This window comes from Dasypus novemcinctus, chromosome 9, assembly GCF_030445035.2.
Source record: "Dasypus novemcinctus isolate mDasNov1 chromosome 9, mDasNov1.1.hap2, whole genome shotgun sequence".
NCBI lineage: Eukaryota > Metazoa > Chordata > Mammalia > Cingulata > Dasypodidae > Dasypus > Dasypus novemcinctus.
In genome coordinates this window covers 87,745,086-87,764,174 of record NC_080681.1, presented here as the reverse complement: position 1 = coordinate 87,764,174, position 19,089 = coordinate 87,745,086, and the positions used below count along the sequence as shown (strand labels likewise).

Genomic DNA, 19,089 nt, shown 5'->3' with positions numbered 1-19,089 from the left:
GAGGACTAAACCCATTTTATTGCAGTTGTGGAGAGGGTCAGGCAGTGAGAAGCTTCAGTAAGGGGAGTAGAGACCAGCTAGATCAAGAGGAGAAGGGCAGAAGGCCCAGAAACAGGGTCTTGGATGGGAGGATGGGCAAAGTTTTATCATACTATTCCTGCCAGTCCTTACAGGTCACTCAGGAGCACCCTGGGGCCCTGAAGGGTTAGGTCCTCCTGGTCAAATCTCTGAGACTCAAGCTGAAGGTTGCTGGGCTCCAGGTTGGAAGGAGTGTACCTCTTGAGATCTGAGAGGAGGGAAAAGGGAAGAGAGCACAAACCATCAGTGCTGATGGGAAAGGACATATATAGCTGGGATAAGCAGCAACAGTGGTGAATGGATTCATAAAGGAGACAGAAAATCCATGTTGGGAAACGGACTTTGGCCCAGTGGTTAGGGCGTCCGTCTACCATATGGGAGGTCGGCGGTTCAAACCCCGGCCTCCTTGACCCGTGTGGAGCTGGCCATGCACAGTGCTGATGCGCGCAAGGAGTGCCTTGCCACGCAAGGGTGTCCCCCGCGTGGGGGAGCCCCACGCGCAAGGAGTGCGCCCGTGAGGAGAGCCGCCCAGCGCGAAAAGAAAGAGCAGCCTGCCCAGGAATGGCGCCGCCCACACTTCCCGTGCCGCTGACAACAGAAGCGGACAAAGAAACAAGACGCAGCAAACAGACACCAAGAACAGACAAACGGGGGGGGGGGGGGGGGGAAGGAATTAAATAAATAAATAAATCTTTTTTTAAAAAAAATCTATTAAAAAAAAAGAAAATCCATGTTACCCAGTACTGAACAATTAGGCAGCTGACATTCAGGCATCATTCATTAAGTCTTTTCCGTAAGTGGGGTCCGAGCCCTTACACCCACCTAGCTTCCTTGAAAGTTCCCAGCTACTGTGACTGTCCAGAAGACTGACTTCAGAGCTGGATGAAGAAAGAGATGTGGCAAAGGTGGAAGCCAGGGGCAGCTTGGATTGGAGGACATGAACAGAGGTTCTGGAAGAAAGAACAAAATGAGAAGCATAAAGTGTAATGGTAGTCAAGGGGCCCTCCTAGCACAGCACTGTCCTCCTTCCTAAGGCAGGACTCTATCGTCTCTTCCTCCTTTATCATCCAAAGGTATATCGATACCTCAGTGTCCCTGTATCAAGTAAAGAATCCCAATAGGCTGTAACCCAGATATCTAGCCTGCACCCAACACCCTAGGCCAAATCTAAAATAGCTGAACTTTGATTCCCAGTGCCTGGCCTCTGTAAGACAAATCCCCTCCACTGCCACAGCACCCCAATCTCCTGACCTGAGTAGGTTGAGCTTCTGCCGGGCATCCTGGGCCTCTGTCCTGGCAGCCTGCAGAGGGTGACTCTTGCCCTCCTGGCCACTCTGCAGCTGCTCCAACATCTGCCAGACCATGGGCCTAGGTAGGACCAATCTCTCCCTCTGTAAGGGAAACCCCCCTCCCCACGATTGGTCTCTTCAGTACACTTGGAACCCTCATGCCTCATGTGGACAAAGACAGTTTCTTGTGGCTTAGGGTAGAATGATTGGAAAGAGCTTTGGAGGGAAGTGGTGTCAGCAGAGCGAAAAGAAAAAGGTGGAAAGGAGACAGTATCCTGGCCTGCCTGTAGAACAAGAGAGAAAAAGAAAGGGACCACCACAGAGAGATGACACAGGTCTAATCCCGGTCCTACCTTCCAGCTACGGGCCTGAGCCTCCCGCCCCTCAGCCATCTGTTTTAGCAGCAGCTCCTGGTGCTGGTCTGCAGATGAAAGAGAACATAAGGGGTCTGTTTCCCAGCCTCTTTTCTTCCCCCTCCCTACCTTGTACCCAGTCTGGTACTGAAAACTGAAACAGTACCATTCTAGTTCAGCTTTTGGGAATCTTCCAATCCAACTGGGGAGACAAGACTCACACCACGAAAGGAAAAGGGCAAGACAAGATAATGGGCTAAGCTTCTGAGGAGCTCAAGCAGGCAGGGCTGTGGCTTCTTACTAGAAGGGTGAGAAGGATTTCTGGAAAGGCAGGGCAAGGAAACATCTTCTGCCAATCTTTTACTCACTCAGCTGGTCTCGCAACAACTTCAGTTCTTCTCGCAGAACCTCTGACTCCTCCCACAGCAGTTGCCGCCTATAGGAGTGACAGCTCATAGTCAAAAGGCCACTAGCTTCCCAGACTGCCAGGAATTCAGAGGTATGAAGGAGAGGACTTGCCCATTACTTACTCATTCTGTAGCTCCTGGTGAAAGCCACCGATAAGCCTGCACTTCCCTGTTCCTGACTGCATCTGGGCTTGGGCTGGGGCCTGGGCCTGCTTCTGCACCTGACACCGAAGGCCCTGTAGTTCCCTTCTCAGCCCTTCCAGACGTTGCTCCAGGAGAAAGGCTTTCCTCTCTGGATCCCCCTGCAGCAATCTTAGTGATGCTGTAGTGGGACAAGTTGGGATCAGGCTCTCTAAAAGCTTTGCACATGAGCACAAAAACCCAACTTGCAAATCAAGACCATGTGTATACACAAGTGTGCAGAAAAAACATGTACATATACATGAGGTTGTGCATGTAAAAGAACTTGCCAAATACCTTCCAGGGCACAGATCTGGTACTTCTGCTGCTCTCGATCTTCCAGCAGGCTCTGCACAGCCTGCCTTAGGACCTCAGTCACCTACCCAGGCAGAAGAATCACATGAGCAACTGTGTAAGGGATTTCCCCAAACCCTAGTCTAGTATCCTTGTTTCACACACATATACACACACATTCTCTTATGAGTCCACCCCTCACCTGAGCCTGGGATTGAAGCTGGGATCGAAGCATATTAATTTCATCCCAGACAGAGGATGGACTGTGGGCCTCAGTGCAGCTCAGCCTATCTGGGACAGGGGGAGTCTCCAGAGCCCAGGAATGTTGAGCTCGGACTCCTGACTGGAGAGGAAAGTGATGTGGGAAAGTCCAAGTTCCAGCTAGGTCCCCTGTTGAGGAAATAAGGAAGGGACAAGTCCAGGTCGATCTGTGGGGGCGAACCGAGTTCAGGAAAGGAAAGAATTGAAATTTGGAAGGAGTGGTGAATGGTACAGGCACTAGAAGAAGGCAGTTCCTGAAAAGAGAAAAGGTTGTATCTGTGGAAGAGAGGACAACACTTACCTGCGGTGGAGAGGCCAAAGGGATACAACCGCTGCTACAAAAAACATGCAGAGGCCAGTGAGCTCTGAGTCCTTGAACCCGCCCCCTACCGCCCCAAGCCGGGACGGCAGGCACACTCTCACCTTAATCCGGGCCACATTTCCGTCGGTGGCATTGAGAAGTACGTCAATCTGCTCAGACCAGCTCAGGTTTCTACTCATATCTTGAGGCAGAGGTCTGGCTCTCTGGGGTCTTGTGCCCCTGCTCTCCCAGAGGGAATACCGAGGCACAGCCCAACGTAAGATTGAGATACAGGCGGTGGGAATGCAGTACTAGACCAGATCTGTGGCTCTGGGGAGCTCTTGGGTAACTGGGGGGGAAAGCGGGAAACTCTGATAGACTTGATGTCAGGTAGAAGTTGAAGGTGCTGGATATTGGTCGAGACCGCCACAGATCCAGAACGCCGTGGCCATGGCGCCCACTCTGTGCCAGAGACTAGAGCCGCCACGGGTTCAAACCTTTTGGGAGACCGGGAAAATCCGCTTTCGGACTGGATGCCGCAGTGCCACCTGGGAAACTGAGTTCGACTCTCACGGAGACAACCAGCTATGGAAGCAAGCACAACTACGTTTCCCAGGAAGTGACACCCGCATCCACACACCCACACCGTGATGCTTGCCGTGAAACTGAGTCTTCCTCATCCCGCAGCGGTTTCCTCTGAGGACCAAATGAACTACATTTCCCAAGATGCATCGCGCAGTGCCAATGGCGTCTGGGTTCTGGTCCCAGTACTTCCTGGGAAATGGAGTCCAATCTATCTTGAAACTAACGGCCCGATTTAACCAGGAGACTCCATTCTCCAGCAAGCTCAGCGTGTAGCGTGCGCTATGGAACCTCCAGTCGCAGAGTTGAAGCAGAAGATTGAGGACGTACTCTGCCCTTTTGGCTTCGAGGTTTATCCCTTCCAGGTTAGTTTATCCCTCCTACGGTGCTCGGGCGAGGCATGCAATTGTTCTCGGTGCTACGGCCGTTGAGACTCCGGAAGATTTCTAAATCTCCCCAAACTCCTCTAGCCCCTGTCCATCTGACCCCACTGCGACAGTGTGTCAGAGGGGACTTAGGTTTAAAAAGGTAGAGCAGCAGTCGTGTTTGTCCTTTTACCCCGGTTTGTAATACCGAACTGGTGAATGAGAAGCATCATGTATGATCCAGTAACGTGTGTGGCTCTGATTGTCACCTACATAATTTACAGAAAGGGGCACATGAAGCCAGAGTCACCTTGAAAGCTTCCTGAAGAAATGAGGAGAGAGCAAGGCCTAGAACGTTTGCATAGCTAGGATTTAGGTCAGCTAAGGAGGGAAGGGCATCCCTGGAATTGAACAAGCAAACAATTGGCTGGTTTATTCCATCCACTAACAGAAGCATGATTCATCTTGTTACCAATGACCAGCACTGGGCTGGGTATAGAAATTCTGTCCACCCGCCTGGCACAGAAGTCTCTGCACCACCCTACCCGCCCTCCATCCCCCCTTGTTTACATATATTAATTTCCCCTCATTAGTGCTCTGTTCACTAAGCAGTATGCCTGGACACAAAGCTAAGTCAGCTGAGCCTTGTGTCTAATGCTTAAAGGACAGCCCAGCCCCCAACCTTTCCATTGACTGGCACACAGCATTCTGGGGAAGGATATATTTGAGGGAGGAAAAGATGAGTTGGGTCTAGCTTAATCTCAGAAAAAGTGCAACTGAGCTGTATCTGAAAAGATGGATTGGAAAGTAGGGAGGTTGTATACATCCCAGGTATCAGCTTGAGTAGAAGTGTGGAGGTGGTATTGGGTGGCAGGTATGGGAGTGAGGATGCCTATCTGGCAGGCCAGCTAGCTGTGAGTAGTGGGAGCAGTCACACTGAACAGAGCCAGAGCCAGAGCAGTAGCCCTAACAGTCATCCCAGGTTCCTGCCTCTCTCACCCATGACCAATCAGCCACCAACACCTATAGACTCCATCTCCTGAATCTCCCAAACCTATTCCTTCCATCCCATCCATCTCTGCTCTGGTCCAGGCCACCATTCTTTCTCCTTTGGATCACTCCAACAGCCTCGTAGCTGCCATCTGCCTCCAATCTGTCCACCACACTTGTAGTCAGACTGATCTAAAACTTACCATGTTATTGCACTAAATCTTCAATTGCTCCTCATTGTTGCCAAATAGATCCATATTCCCTAAATTGATGCTCAAGACGTCTTCACTATTTATCTCTTCACCCTTCTGTTTCCCTCTACAGACCCTTCCCTTCCACCAAACTGGAGTTTGCCATTCTCCAAATATGCCCAGTACTTTTCTGCCTGTCTGCTTATGACTTATGTTTAGAATATACACCAGACGACCGTTCCTCATGTCTGCCTGTCAGTTTCCTTCCCAGCCTTCAAGACAGCCTCCCCAAAAGCCTTACCTAATTTCAGAGGACCTTCATCTGGTTACTATAGCACTAATCACAATGCAATCGATTTCTATTTTTTATAAGTGTTCATAATCTCTCTGCCTCTCCAAATTCCCTGTCAAATTCAGGTAAGTCTTCGGTACACACATACAACACAGCCTCAGTGAATATTCACTGAAGGAGTAAGATGAAGGCTGGGCCAAGGTGTGTGAGATTTTGAATAACAGGCTAAATTATGGCCCTAAGACTTAGATTGGCTCTCTTGGCTTAAGTGTCAGGATGCCCAGTCTGTCCTGAACTTTGTCTGCCCTAGGTGGAGTGGTATAATGCTCTCCTGCCTCCAGCATTCCACCTGCCCCTGCCAGGGCCTACTCTGGCCTTCCTGGTACTCAGCACACCTGCCATGTTTGACAGGGCCCTCAAGCCCTTTCTGCAGGACTGCCGTCTCCAACCACCAACTGATCCAGTAGACCAGTGTGTGGCCTACCATCTGGGTCGTGTTAGAAAGGTAAGCATGGTTCCCACTTTCCCCCAGATTCCAAACCTGCACTTCCAGCTTCTATATGAACTTCAGACTACCCTTCCCTTGGCCTCCAAATGGAATAATAAATCCCACATCCCCAGGCACCTCTCCTGCCTTTGCCTAGACCTACAAGCCTCATGCTGTTCTTGCCCTCCCCACCCCCACCCCCACAGTGTACTCACACACCAAATGTCCTTTAACTTGGGCTTTAACTTTATCTTTCTTCATACTGGGGACTCTGGAGGGTACAGTCCCAAGCACTCTTCATAATGGTTTCTCAGCAAAACTTTGTGTGTTCCCCTTTTAACATGGGCTGGCTTTCAGGACAAACCATAACGTTTTCTCCCACTGGATTCCTCCCCAACCCCCAAGGTTGTCATGTTTTATCCTTGAAACAGGATTTCTGAGGACAGGATGATGTTAACACACCTATTAGGCGCCCCCCCCATCTCCCCCCCCCAAACAAGGTCACAACTCCCTTCATGCTGACAGGAACCTCCATCTTGTCCTCTGTCCCAGAGCCTCCCAGAGCTGCAAATTGAAGTCATTGCCGATTATGAGGTACACCCCAACCGGCGCCCCAAGATTCTGGCCCAGACGGCAGCCCATGTGGCAGGGGCTGCTTACTACTACCAGCGAAAAGACGTGGAAGCTGACCCCTGGGGGTCCCAGGTCAGTGGGCAGCTGTGACTGGGTAGGGATTGAGAAAATGAAGGCCCCTCAAGAACCCTATCAGGTCTCACATTACATAGCCTCTGGGTGAAGGAGTTGGCAGAGAATCTAGGATAAAGCAGCTGTGCCGTGGTCAGGGGTCCAAGCCCACCATCTCTCTTCTGGAGTCTTAGGAACACCTCAGGTTGGAAAATCTGTTCTGTTCCTAAAACCTATCCTGCAGAGCTACTACCTGATGGAAGGGCAAAGCAGCAATTAGACCAGTGATAAGACTAGGAACCTGACTGACACTTAGCCTAAGGAGTCTGTCCTGGATCAAAGGGCTGTCCAGGAAAGGGGAGTGGAGACCCAGTCACTGAAGGGAGATATTTTCATGTGGATTCAGTGTCCATAGAGTGAACAAACCTAAGGTGCAATTATCAGGTAGTTGGGACTTGGTGCAAAAGACCTCCATGACTCTGCTTTCCTTCATCCTCTCCCCAGCACATATCAGGTGTGTGCATACACCCCCAATTTGGGGGCTGGTTTGCCATCCGAGGAGTGATACTACTGCCAGGAATGGAGGTGCCTGGTCTAGCAGCCAGAAAGCCCCCTGACTGTGTACCTTCAAGAGCTGACCGCATCGCTTTACTTGAAGGTTTCAATTTCCATTGGCGTGACTGGACTTACAGGGATGCTGTGACACCCCAGGAGCGCTACTCAGAAGAACAGAAAGCCTACTTTTCCACCCCGCCTGCCCAGCGCTTTGCCCTGTTGGGCCTGACCCAGCCCTTAGAAAAACCTAGCTCAGCATCCCCTGAATTTTCCCTTATGACACACACCCCCAAGGAACCTCAGAACCCCAGCAGAGCAAAGGGCTGGCTAAGTCCACAAGTCTCACCACCTGCATCCCCTGGCCCTTGATACCCCCCCCCTCCCCTTTGGGGCCCCTATTTATGACAGTGGTACTTATTAGGACTTGACTTTGGCAAGAGATCTCATTTTGGGTACAAAATGACTATTTTTGATAAAAGAACAGCTATCGATGAGGATGAGATGAAGCTCAGGGAAGAGGTTTGGTCAAGGAAAGACAAAAGACCAAAGTGATCGAGGATTCCCACCGTCCTTGGAATATGGGACTGTCTTGCCTGGTATCTTTCTCTGCAGTGCTCCAAAATGCTACTTTGTTAAAGAACCTGAGGGAAAAACATCCTGAAAATAATGGTACTTGCCTCATAGGTTGTTGAATAAATACATGCAAAATACTTCTAACAGTGCCTGGCATATAAAATAAACATACTAAGCTGTTGTTAAAGACCCTGGAAATTCTGGAATGTTGTTCTTCACTCTAGTCTGTGTTCTGGAGGGCTGGCCAGGTTGGGGTAGCTGATAACAAGTGCCTAGAAGGCACCACATGATACACTAAGGACCTTCAGTTCCAAAACTGCCCTATCCTCAAGGGTCAAAGAGGAACCGAACTTCTCTCTTTGATAATTCCCTTTAGGACAAGGCCCTCTAGGTCCCAGGGAAGGAAGGTGAGAGTGCCCATGACTTATGTTCTGAACATCCTTAGCCTTAAGGCTGTATTGGTCTCCCTCCCCTCTTTTCACAGTTCCAAAAGTAGAGAAGCCTCCAACTCCTTTTTACAGAGCAGGGACCAGGCATTTATCAGAAGAGGTCATGATTCTGGTTCCCAAGCAACCCTCACAATGATGTAAAAGTATCAATGTCCAAATAATCTCACTGGGGCCTTTCACCTGCAACCCAGCCCATGGCATAAGTGCCTTGACACCATTCCAAAGATAGCTCCTCTCCTCCAGATGTAATGAAAAAAACATATACATAATACACCTTGGATTCATTTCCATTTCCTGCGTGTACCTGCATTTCCCCTCAAAACATTTCCTAATTCTAAGGCAGCTCGCCTCATTTTCCCTTAAGAGGGAGGACAGTGAACTTCTCTTAAAATGAAAGATTAACCCCCTAAAATGAAGAATCAAGATCTCAATTCAAGTTTAATAGGAACAGAAGATCAAGGAATGGGCTGATGCCCCACTACGGGTACATAATACACATCAGCTAGGCCTGCACCACAGAACAGATCAGAGGCCTGCTTGTCTCATACCACATCCCAGATGAGTCTAAGGCCTTGTGTTTTAAACATGAAGAAAGTACAAAAGAGGTTTTATTCTGATGGCTGCCCAACTGCAGCCTGGCACTAAAAAATGGCCCAGCGCTCACTTTTGCTTGGAGAAATATTCTTTGCTTTTCTGGACATCAGGCTTGATGGTATCACTGCCAGGCTTCCAGCCAGCTGGGCACACTGCAAGAGAAAAGTGCTACTATTTAATAACCTGCTAAGTGGTGGGCACCACTCTCCTCCCATGGACAAAGGGTCACTTCAAGGCCAAATGTGAGCCCTAAGGAGCCTGAACACTGTGATGTTTTGAGATCATTCAGCCTTACAGTCCAAGGCTAGTTACTTTACAAACATTACATTCGTTTATCCTCCACAGCCCTAACATATTATTATACCTAATTTATTCACATACTACCTGAAAGCCTGCATTTCTTTAACCCCAAACACTTAGCTATTGCTTCCCTCTGGCTGCTCTTCAGTGATGGGAAGGCAGCAACTACAGTCTGCCTTGGCATCCTTCAGCTCTGCCACACTGGGTATCCTGAACTACAAAGGGGGCAGGACATCCATGGAAGATACTGTTTCTATCCTTTCGTAAATAGAAGGTCAGGGTTTGGATGTTTCACAGCCTTTAAGCATTTCCTACAATGCTCAACTAGTACTGCTCCTTAAGGTAGAGCCTGAAGAAAAGTGAGGCAAGGGGACTTCAGATTTTTTAAAGATTTATTTTTTATTTCTCTCGCCGCCCCCCCCAATCCTTCATCCCCGCCCCGGTTGTCTGCTGAGTCCATTCACTCTGTGTTCTTCTGAGTTTGCTTGTATTCTCATTAGGCAGCTCTGGGAACCCATCCTGGGACCTTCTCGAGTGGGTGGGAGAGGCGATTACTCTCTCGCGACACCTCGACTCCCTGTTCTGCTATGTCTTCTTCTCTTTCCTGTCTCTCTTGTTGCAATCACTTTGCTTGCTGCATCAGCTCTCCACATCGGCCAGCACTCCTGAGTGGGGCTTCCTGCGATGGGTGACATTCCCACACAGGGCGGCACTTCTGCGCAGGGCCACATTCTCATGTGGACCAGCACTCTGCATGGGCCAGCTCAGTGTGTGGGCCATCTTGCCCTCACCAGGAGGCCCTCCCTGGGCATCGAACCCTGGATCTTCTTCTATATGGTAGACGGGTGGAGCCAAATTGGTTGAGGCATATCCATTTCCTTTAATCTCTCATTTTTCCACTTCCATTTGTTGTCTACTGATACAGGTAGTCACCACCAAGGTCCAGTAATGGAGCAGCATGAGTCTAACTTGGTCAACAGAGAGAGGGAAACATCTATTGGTCTGAGGCTTTTAGAGATCCAGATGTCAGACTCTGCAACCAGTGCTCTGGGCACAAGGCATGGCTGTAACAAGCGCTAAATGGCAAGCCCAGCTACTTTCCTTTTGCTACCTTTGGATAAGATATTTATCTTCATCCTTTTATTTCCCAAATTTCAAAAACTGAGCATATTACCTTTATTTTTTTAACCACAATAAAAACAAAGACAGACTGGAGGAATTAAGCGCTTTCTCTAAAAACACACTTGTCAAAAATGGCATACTTCTTTACCTCTATATGTGATTCTCAATTCTCAAACCTTTAGCTTGGCCCTAATATACCCATGATATGCTCTGTCTGATTGTTAAAAAATTATTGGTTTTAATGGAATGAAAAGGAATAAAACATGGGTTTCTAAGGGTAAACAAGCTGCAGAAAACAAAGCGCAGCATGAAAGCTAAGACCAGGTGAGATTCAGTCAGAAGCCTGGCAGCAGATGGCTCAGAGGACAATAAAAAAAGATTTCTCTGCCTAGGTGAACAAAAAGCTTTAGAAAAACAACCCAATTATAAATCATAACACAAAGAGTTGGGCCTCACAACTAAATCAGAATAATATTGAGCCAGAAAAGAACATGCTGCCTACTTGGTGCCCTAGGCACTTTGGCCTTATGATCATACCAACTTTAGTTCACTTAAACGCCAACAGTGTTGATTTTTTAAAATCAATATGGAGCCCAGCAGATCTGGTTTGAGTCCCACATAAACCAGCCATCAAGTACAGCTGACGTGCTATGACTCTCCCAGGAAAAAAATGACACTAGTTGTGGTAACTCCAGTATGAGAAGATTTCTCCAGCACAGAAGAATCTAAATGATGTCTCTTTCAACGTTTTTCATTACCTAAAGAGAACAAGGGCTTTGGATTTGGATCCTAGTTCCAATATTTATTATGAATAAATGGTGGTGGTTTAAGTATTGGTTTACTGATCCTTAAAAATAGAAATAGCACAGGGTTGTTTGTCAACTGAACAAAACAGACATAAAGCACCTTGGAAAAAGTACTTGGTATTTATAGGCTCTCAAATGGTGACTATTACAAGTCATAAAAGGCAGAGCACAAGGAGCTGTTCCTGATCTAGTGGAATGGAAGGCAACAGAGAGACCAATAAAGGATCTTAAGAAGCAAAGTTTTACAGCGTCATGGAAGCTTATATCCAAAATAGTGTGGCCTATATACAAGGTCCTAAGAAAGTTCAGAAAAGGGGCCCACCCACTATGCCACATTCCTCTCCTCTTTGCTATGTGGAACCTTATCTTCCAACAGGGGGCAGTCTCAGCAGTTCTTTGCTCCTTCAATCAGCAAGATAATGGCTAAACACTTCTACAAATGGTGCCTCCTGGTATCAAAGGCTCAAAGATTCCTATTATCAGCCTCCTCTAGGGCCAAACCAGCACTTTTGAAATATTTTTGAGATGTAGTAAGATAAGCTGTTTAAGGTTATAAAACCGGGGCTTCCTGTGCTCTTGACCTGACATCAGGAGCACTTGATTGCTACATCTCCTTTTCAATTAAATTAAGCTCAGGATATAGGTGGGAGAGGGTTAAGATTCCCATCCCCCCACATACCTAGCTCTCACTGCCTCAGGAGGAGTCATTAAAAAGTAAGCTAGCATGCCTGTTGGTGGGTACTTTTTTCATTAAAATTCTCCTACTAAAAAAACAAACCAAAAAAACCCCACTAAACTCTTAGGATCTTAGGGTAAGGTATCTCATTCCAGTAAACACTGCACTCAGGGAGGGAAAAAACATCAAAGATATTGTCTTTAAACTCAGAAGCTGGAATCCACTGGCTCCATGCTTCATCACAACAGTGAGAGCATTTAAGGAGAGGACTACTACTAGTGGCTGGGAAAATATGAAAAGGGTCTATACTCTTAGCAAATGCTAGACAACAATCAAGAGTTGAATCTACTCAGTTACAACAATCAAGTTTTACAATGACAGACTTACAAAGATAACCTTTAATCCTGAAATTTCAAATTAAACTTCGATACAGTTGTTCAAGAAATCCTCTAGCCCATACCTCACTTTTGAAACATTTTTACATTAAACGGTTATATAAACTTGGTAATTAATAACTAATTTTTACAAATAGAACAATCAACAATGAATTTTTTTAAAGATAGAAAAAAGATCAAAAGAGTGTATTAACTGCATCTGTCTGTTACCTTTGTGTAAGGTTTATCGTCATTCTACTTTTATTTTCCAAATTTCAAAACCGGGCATACTACCTTTATTTTTTTAAGCCACGATAAAAAACAAACACAGACTAAAGGGATTGATTGATTAATCAATTAAGCTCTTAATTAACTAAGCTATTGCCCCCAAAACACAGTTGTCAAAAATGGTATACTTTACCCCCCTCCAGATGCTTATTCTCAATTCTCAATATTTTGCTTGGCCCCAAATACACCTAATGAGATTTCCAGCAGTGATTCTAAATGAGCAGGGCAGGAGCAGAGAATATGAAACCCGAACAAAAGGCCTTTATATTCTCCTCCAAAATCTTTCCATTACCCCCACACCCACAATCCACAAAGACTTGAATTTCTTTTAAGAAACAGAAAGCACTCTCTTGGTAGCCTTTGTTCCTACCACCTTTCCCACCCTACAACCAGTCTGTTGTCCTGTCATCAGATGGCTATACTCACCTTCCCCATGCTTATCTGTGAACTGGAAGGCCTGAACTAGTCTCAGAGTCTCATCCACAGAGCGACCCACAGGGAGGTCATTTACAGTGATCTGCCGAAGGATACCCTTATCATCGATGATGAAGAGGCCCCTGTGAAGAGACAAAGGATTAAGGAAGAGGCAGGCAGTACAGGATTAAAAACCTGCTTTGCTGGAGAAGCTTTAAGAGCTAAGGAAATGGGTGTGATCTCCAAGATTTGCACTGGCTAGCCTTTGAGGAAGCCCTGCATTAAGAATGAAATAGAAGGGAAGCAGATTTGGCCCAAGGGCATGCGCCTACCACATGGGAGCTCTGAGGTTCAAACCCAGGGCCTCCTGAACCATGTGTTGAGCTGACCCATGCACAGTACTGATGCACACAAGGAATGCCGGACACGCAGGGGTGTCCCCCCGCATAGTAGAGTCCCACGTGCAAGGAGTGCACCCCATAGGGAGAGCTGCCCAGCGCAAAAAAAGCACAGCCTGCCAAGGAATGGCACTGCACACAGAGAGCTGACACAGCAGGATGTCGCAACAAAATGACAGATTCCGGGTGCTGCTGACAAGAATACAAGCGGAAACACAGAGCAGACAACTGGGGGCGTAGGGAAGGGGAAATAAATAAATAAATCTTTTAAGAATGGGATAGGGGAAGCAGTGCCTCCTGGAGAAGGCAAGGTGGTGTGACCAGCAGGCACAGCAAGATGACACAACAAAGAGAAAAAGTAAAGGCAATGAGAGACAACCAGCCAGAGAGCTGAAATGGAGCTCAAGTGACTCAAGTGATTGAGTACCTCTCTCCCACATGAAAGGTTCCAGATTTGGTTAAAGAGAAGACAAGCAGGCACAGAGCAGACAGTGACCACAAACAGAATGGGGAAACAGATGTGGCTCAAGCAGTTGGATGCCCACCTACCACATGGGAGGTTCTGGGTTTGGTTCCCAGTGCTCCTAAAGAAAGCAAGACAGCAAGCTGACCCAACAAAAAGACACAACACAATGAGACACACAACAAACAAGAAGTAGGTCAAGCAATTGGGTGCCTCCCCCCTTCCACATGGGAGATCCCGGGTTCGGTTCCTGGTACCTCCTAAAAAGAATATGAGCACACAACAAATGGTCACAGAGAGCAGCAACAAGCGCAAATGGGGAGGGGGAGGGGGGAATAAATAAATAACATAAATCTTTAAGGAAAAAAATGGAATAAGGAGGAGTGGGTGAAGCTCAAGCAGTTGAGCCCCTGCTTCCCACATATAAGATTCCTGGTAACTCAAAAAAAAAAAGAAAAAGAATTCAATAAGGAAGGAGTCTCTAAGGATTAAGACTCTAGCTTTCTCCATTGTCAATCAGACAATTATCCTGGTGGATTGCTGGCCCTCCTGCAAATATTTAATTTACCTAAATGAGATGCCTTCATCTGCCTTTAAGACCCCATAGTCCTGAGCAATGGTGCGCTTGGGGTCAGATACCAGGGGAATGTTCATAGGTCCCAGCCCTCCTTGTTTCTTGGGAGTGTTGATCCTACAAGAAAAATGGTACATACATACAATCATACTTATTCGAACTGGTATGATGCAAGAACATTAACAAAACCCATTCTTTCCCCTCTCCCACATTCCTATCTAACTTTCCCAATCTTTTTCCAGCAGCAAAGTAAATGGCTGAAGACAGTTACCGTCACATTCAGATGCAACCCAAGCTGCTTCTCCCTTCTGCTCAGGTAATAACAGAGCAGCAAGAAGTCAGTCTTAGCACTTAGCCTACAAAGAGATAGAAGCTAATACTTAAGAAAGTCTACTGCCAAAGCCTCCCAATTGCTGTTCAAAAGTTCATAGGTCAAATATCAAACCGACCAGGAGATTTACCATGCCAGATGACAGAAGTGAGAATCCACAGAAGCACCAATCACTTGACAGTTGAGTTTCTTAAATTCTTCTGCCCTATCACTGAAAGCAATTATCTCCGTGGGACACACAAAGGTAAAGTCAAGAGGATAAAAGAAAAACACAATGTATTTCCCTGAAAAGAAAAGGAGCTACAGGTTAGTTTTTTTCAGGTTATCCGTTAAAACAGACTTGCTTTCTTTATATAGAAAAAAAAAAAACACTAAAGACACATTTTCCTCTTTAGATTGATGGCAGATAAAATAATTGCTAACGACAAGATGCTCAAGATAGCTGTCTCCTAGCAGCTACTTTAGAACCTTTTGCAGCAGGAGGGCCTAGGGACTTACACATGTAGATGGGAAAAGTTCCAGCTCCATGCTTTATTTTCCTGCCTCCACATTAGCTGACAACCATAGAATAGATGCTGTTTAGGTCTAATTTTGATCCTTCTCTGGTGACTAAGATTATATCAAACACCAAGTTATCCAATGAAGAAAAGCAAAAGCAAGGACACAATTATCACTTAACTAGGTGGCCTAATGCCAATGTCCAGAAAAAGATGAACAACTCTGTTGCCAGGAGATAAAGAAAACCAATAAGAGGAAGTCAGAGCCTCTGCACTTCTTCCATGATGAACCACAGTGATAAAGGATGGGTAAGGACCTGAACTACCACAAACTTATACCCAATAAGCCTGACAGGACAAGAAAAGATCTCATAAAACCAAAGTTCTAAAACTGGTAGGTAAAAGAATTTCCAATTGAAATTTTACTGAAGTCACTCAGTTACCCACTGAAGTAGATCTTTGAACTTGCGAGTATCCTCTCCTGCTGGTAGACTGAGCTATTAAAGCAGCCTCAATATTCACTTATTTCCAGGTAGCAGTACTGTTTCAAAGTAAAAACCAGGAGGCCCTTTTTAATATACACTTTGAAAAGTAAAATCACTAAAAACTGGCTCATCTAAACAACCCCAGGGATTTCTGAACACTTTGGAAGCCTCAGCAGGTCAAGTCCTGTAAGGCAGAGAGCAGCTCCTCCAAGACCTCACGCCTATACTCTTGGGCCAGTCACCTCTCTGGTGCCTATTTAACTTGTTTGCCATGAACAGCTTTCTCTCCACCACAGGACTCTTCTTACCTGCTTTCAGACCAACCAAGAAATGTGATATATTAGAAAACCTAGTCGCATATTCTACCCAAAAGCCAACTCTAAGCCTCACACTGTAACACTAAGGAAAGTATACTCAACACATGAGTTTCAGTCTGCATTCTAAATTATCTTATTCTCCAATGTCCCATGAAACCCAGGTGTTCCAGAACTGCAAGGCAAAGAAAAAGGAAAAATCTAGTTAGAGCCTGGCAAGTGTCTGCATGACACTATGACAAAAGGGGAATTGTTCCATGTGTGACATCAACTCTTCTCTGGGTGGCAAAATAGTCAAGGGAATGGGCCTCAGTCCTTTGCCTAATAATTTAGCAGCTGTGCCACACATTTCACAAACCATCACTGAATAAGTGTCACAGCTTCAAGGATTTAAGAGTCCAGATGCCATTAAATTAAAATTGCGGAAGGTCTCTTTATCTTTGAGATAATAAGAATTTCTCCAATAATACAATTCAGGAAGAGTAATAGAGAAATCAAACTGAGCTACTATGTCCTGTATAACAAAACATGTGCTTTCTCCGGAAGCAGTCTGGACCTAGGGTATCTACCCTATGATCACTGCTCATTGGTGATCATCACCACTTCACTTCAACAAGAAGGCAACAGGCTCATGCCCTAAAGACCTTGTCCTAGGAGACATAAAGCAGCTTATAATTGAGTATAACAGGTACAGAAATCCAACAAGTGATCCCTAAATTATAAAATAATTCCGCTTTAATGAGCCAAATGTAATTACTTTTACCTTTATAGTCAGAGAGGCTGATATCTTTGAACTGACCATCTGGCATAACAGCTGTGGCTTTGAAGTTGGGGGCAGGATGCCCAATTTTGGCAGTTCCCGAAGACATCTTGCTCTCACTTGTAAGGCATGAAACAGGAAATGAATTCATTAGAAACAAACTATTTTTCTAGATAACCAGCGGCCTTCACTAATGTAGGAACTTAGCTATGAAAAAAGGAACACTTTGGGTTTTTTTTTTTTAGTAAAAAGGGCAAGCCAGCAGCAAAAGATCACAATGGAAGAGCCACAATCGGAGCTTTCCAACTTTTGGAACAAACCCAGATATTACAAGTCTAAATCTCAGCCTCATGTTTTCACTGAAAATCAATGCTTTCTTTATATGCTGAAGTCACCTCTTTTTTCGAACCATGAATTTATGAAATGGCATTTCTTCTACATAATTATATAAAAACAACGAAAGGGGAGGAGTGGAGACCCTGAAACCACAATCTATATGTACAATACCACACTGAGGGCCTCATTACTATAAGCAGTCATATTATCCTTTCTCCAGAATTCACCTCTATCTTCATTCTTAAATATGTGAGGCACAAATGAGCTTTCTCTAGGTGAATGTGTCCAAAATAGCTGCACACCTTAAAAACAACCCAAATTTTTAAGAGGCTGTTTAGCCCAACAAGTCCTTGCACAAATGGGTCTCTGACCTCCCAGCTGGGAGAAATTATGCTAGGGCAGAAATTATGCTAGGGCAGAAGTTAAGTATTGATAAAAAACAGGGTCGCAATGGATTAACCAGGTCAACACCAAGATAAGGAGTTAAGATTCAATCCAGCATTGTCATCTGTTTGAAAGCCCAAAGTCACTTTTTCCATCAAGTTCCAAAGTTCTTGGTTCATAAGACAACCAAAATAAACACCATGAGAAAGCCTAGGACCAATCATGGCAAACTTGAAAAAATCTCTAACACCCTTTCAAAGCATGGCTCGACGCAATTTGGCAATCAAACTACAGGGTGTGACCCTAACCCAAATAGCCTCGTCCAAACCTGATTTTCCAGGTCCCCCCACCACCCACCTAAGTCCAACCTGGGGGAAAAACTGCTGGACTTCCGAATGGTGCGGCCTCTCCTAGGATCTACCCAGGGCCACACACCTAAATCCCAACATAAGAGTGCACAGTCTCTTCATTTGGGATTATCTATCACACACCCCACTCTGCAGGTGGGAAATGCAGACAAAGGGATATTTACTACCAAAGCACGGGAAATCACAGATTTAAGACTGGAAACTACCTTTACCCCTACCACACACTGGACGGGTAGAGAGAGTGTTCTGCAGAAACAGCTTAAGCCCGAAATTTACTCTGGAGTCTAGAAGCTTCCCGAACCCGCCCCGCCCCGCCGAAGGCAAGCCAAGGAGACCCACCCACCTCCACCCCAAGCTGCCCCGCCAAGCCAACTAGCGCCCCCTGCTCGAGGTAAGGGAATATTCGTTCTGGCGCTAGTCTCGGGGTTCAAGCAGCCCTCCGAACCCACAAAGGCGGCCCACGTGGAAAGTGCGCATGTTATCCGAGCACTCTAGGACGCCTGACTCTTTCCCAGCCGCCTCACCCGTCAAAGAACCTCCGTGCGGGACCCAAAGGGAGGTGGAGGAGGAACAGGCAGTGGGGTATGGGGGGGCCTCTCCCGTCTAGCGAAGTCGCGCCGACCACATAACTCACCAAACCCAAAGAATTACGTGCCAAGAACCGCCAGGAAGGGGACGCGCGAAGGCGTCGTCGGGCGCTGCCTTTATAGCTTCTGAGACTCTCGCGAGAGTCAAAGCGGGCCCGGGGTGCGAGAAGAGGAGACTAGAGGGGGGGAATCTTCCCCGTGCCCCGCCCTCACCCAGCGCGCCTGGTTAGAATGACTCAGCACTTTCCTCCCCTGGGGGCGAGAGTGGGCGCAGAAAATACCAATCGCGCGTGTTCTGGCTGCTTACGGCTGGGGTGGAAGAATGTGGTGATTTCTTGGCTGCCCGAAACCCCAAAACCTCCGTTTTTTCGAAATTTCTGAGGCGGAGGGGGGTTAGGGGACAGCGGGATTCCCTTACTTTGAGGACCCCTGTGCGCGGTGCCCTCAAGGCCCAAACAGGTTAAAAGTCCTCGCCGCTGCCCACGGAGGACCACGTTTAAGTCCACACCAAGCCCCAAGAGCTCTAATACTTGTTAAGTCCGTCTTCGTCCAGGCAGGTTCCTCACTGTTCTAACTATCGAGACAGTCTCCATTGTTCTCCCTAATCACAACACAGGCTTGCTGCTTTCCATTTCCCACCCATCCCTTACACTGCGGCTGGAGGGAATCTTTTTGAAATCTTATCAC

At 46.7% G+C, this 19,089-nt stretch overlaps 3 protein-coding genes across 7 annotated transcripts; 1 reads left to right on the top strand and 2 right to left on the bottom strand.

Moving 5' to 3' along the window:
- CCDC163 (CCDC163 homolog) lies at positions 1-3,866 on the bottom strand. 4 transcript variants are annotated; one of them, XM_058303684.2, is made up of 10 exons: positions 3,286-3,866; positions 3,164-3,197; positions 2,804-2,991; positions 2,605-2,686; positions 2,251-2,449; positions 2,089-2,156; positions 1,721-1,788; positions 1,330-1,486; positions 901-1,028; positions 1-286 (listed from the first exon to the last, which is right to left on the bottom strand). In XM_058303684.2, the coding sequence occupies exons 1-9, from the start codon at positions 3,361-3,363 to the stop codon at positions 901-903; spliced, it is 1,002 nt and encodes a 333-aa protein (XP_058159667.1). In that variant the 5' UTR covers positions 3,364-3,866; the 3' UTR covers positions 1-286. The 4 variants fall into 4 exon arrangements, with proteins under 4 accessions (XP_058159667.1, XP_058159665.1, XP_058159664.1 ...); XM_058303682.2 differs by having other exon boundaries at positions 1,330-1,469; positions 3,164-3,194; positions 3,286-3,865; XM_058303681.2 differs by having other exon boundaries at positions 1,330-1,469; positions 3,286-3,862.
- A 24-nt stretch (positions 3,867-3,890) lies between these two features.
- On the top strand, positions 3,891-8,071 carry MMACHC (metabolism of cobalamin associated C). The gene is made up of 4 exons (XM_004448050.5): positions 3,891-4,110; positions 5,894-6,088; positions 6,623-6,775; positions 7,259-8,071. The coding sequence occupies exons 1-4, from the start codon at positions 4,030-4,032 to the stop codon at positions 7,676-7,678; spliced, it is 849 nt and encodes a 282-aa protein (XP_004448107.1). The 5' UTR covers positions 3,891-4,029; the 3' UTR covers positions 7,679-8,071.
- A 679-nt stretch (positions 8,072-8,750) lies between these two features.
- On the bottom strand, positions 8,751-18,578 carry PRDX1 (peroxiredoxin 1). 2 transcript variants are annotated; one of them, XM_004448048.5, is made up of 6 exons: positions 18,450-18,578; positions 16,731-16,846; positions 14,802-14,955; positions 14,335-14,457; positions 12,918-13,048; positions 8,751-9,077 (listed from the first exon to the last, which is right to left on the bottom strand). In XM_004448048.5, exons 2-6 carry the CDS (start codon positions 16,834-16,836, stop codon positions 8,992-8,994), a joined length of 600 nt encoding a protein of 199 aa, XP_004448105.2. In that variant the 5' UTR covers positions 16,837-16,846; positions 18,450-18,578; the 3' UTR covers positions 8,751-8,991. The 2 variants fall into 2 exon arrangements, with proteins under 2 accessions (XP_004448105.2, XP_071073577.1); XM_071217476.1 differs by having other exon boundaries at positions 18,340-18,491.
- Between the last annotated feature and the right edge of the window lie 511 nt (positions 18,579-19,089).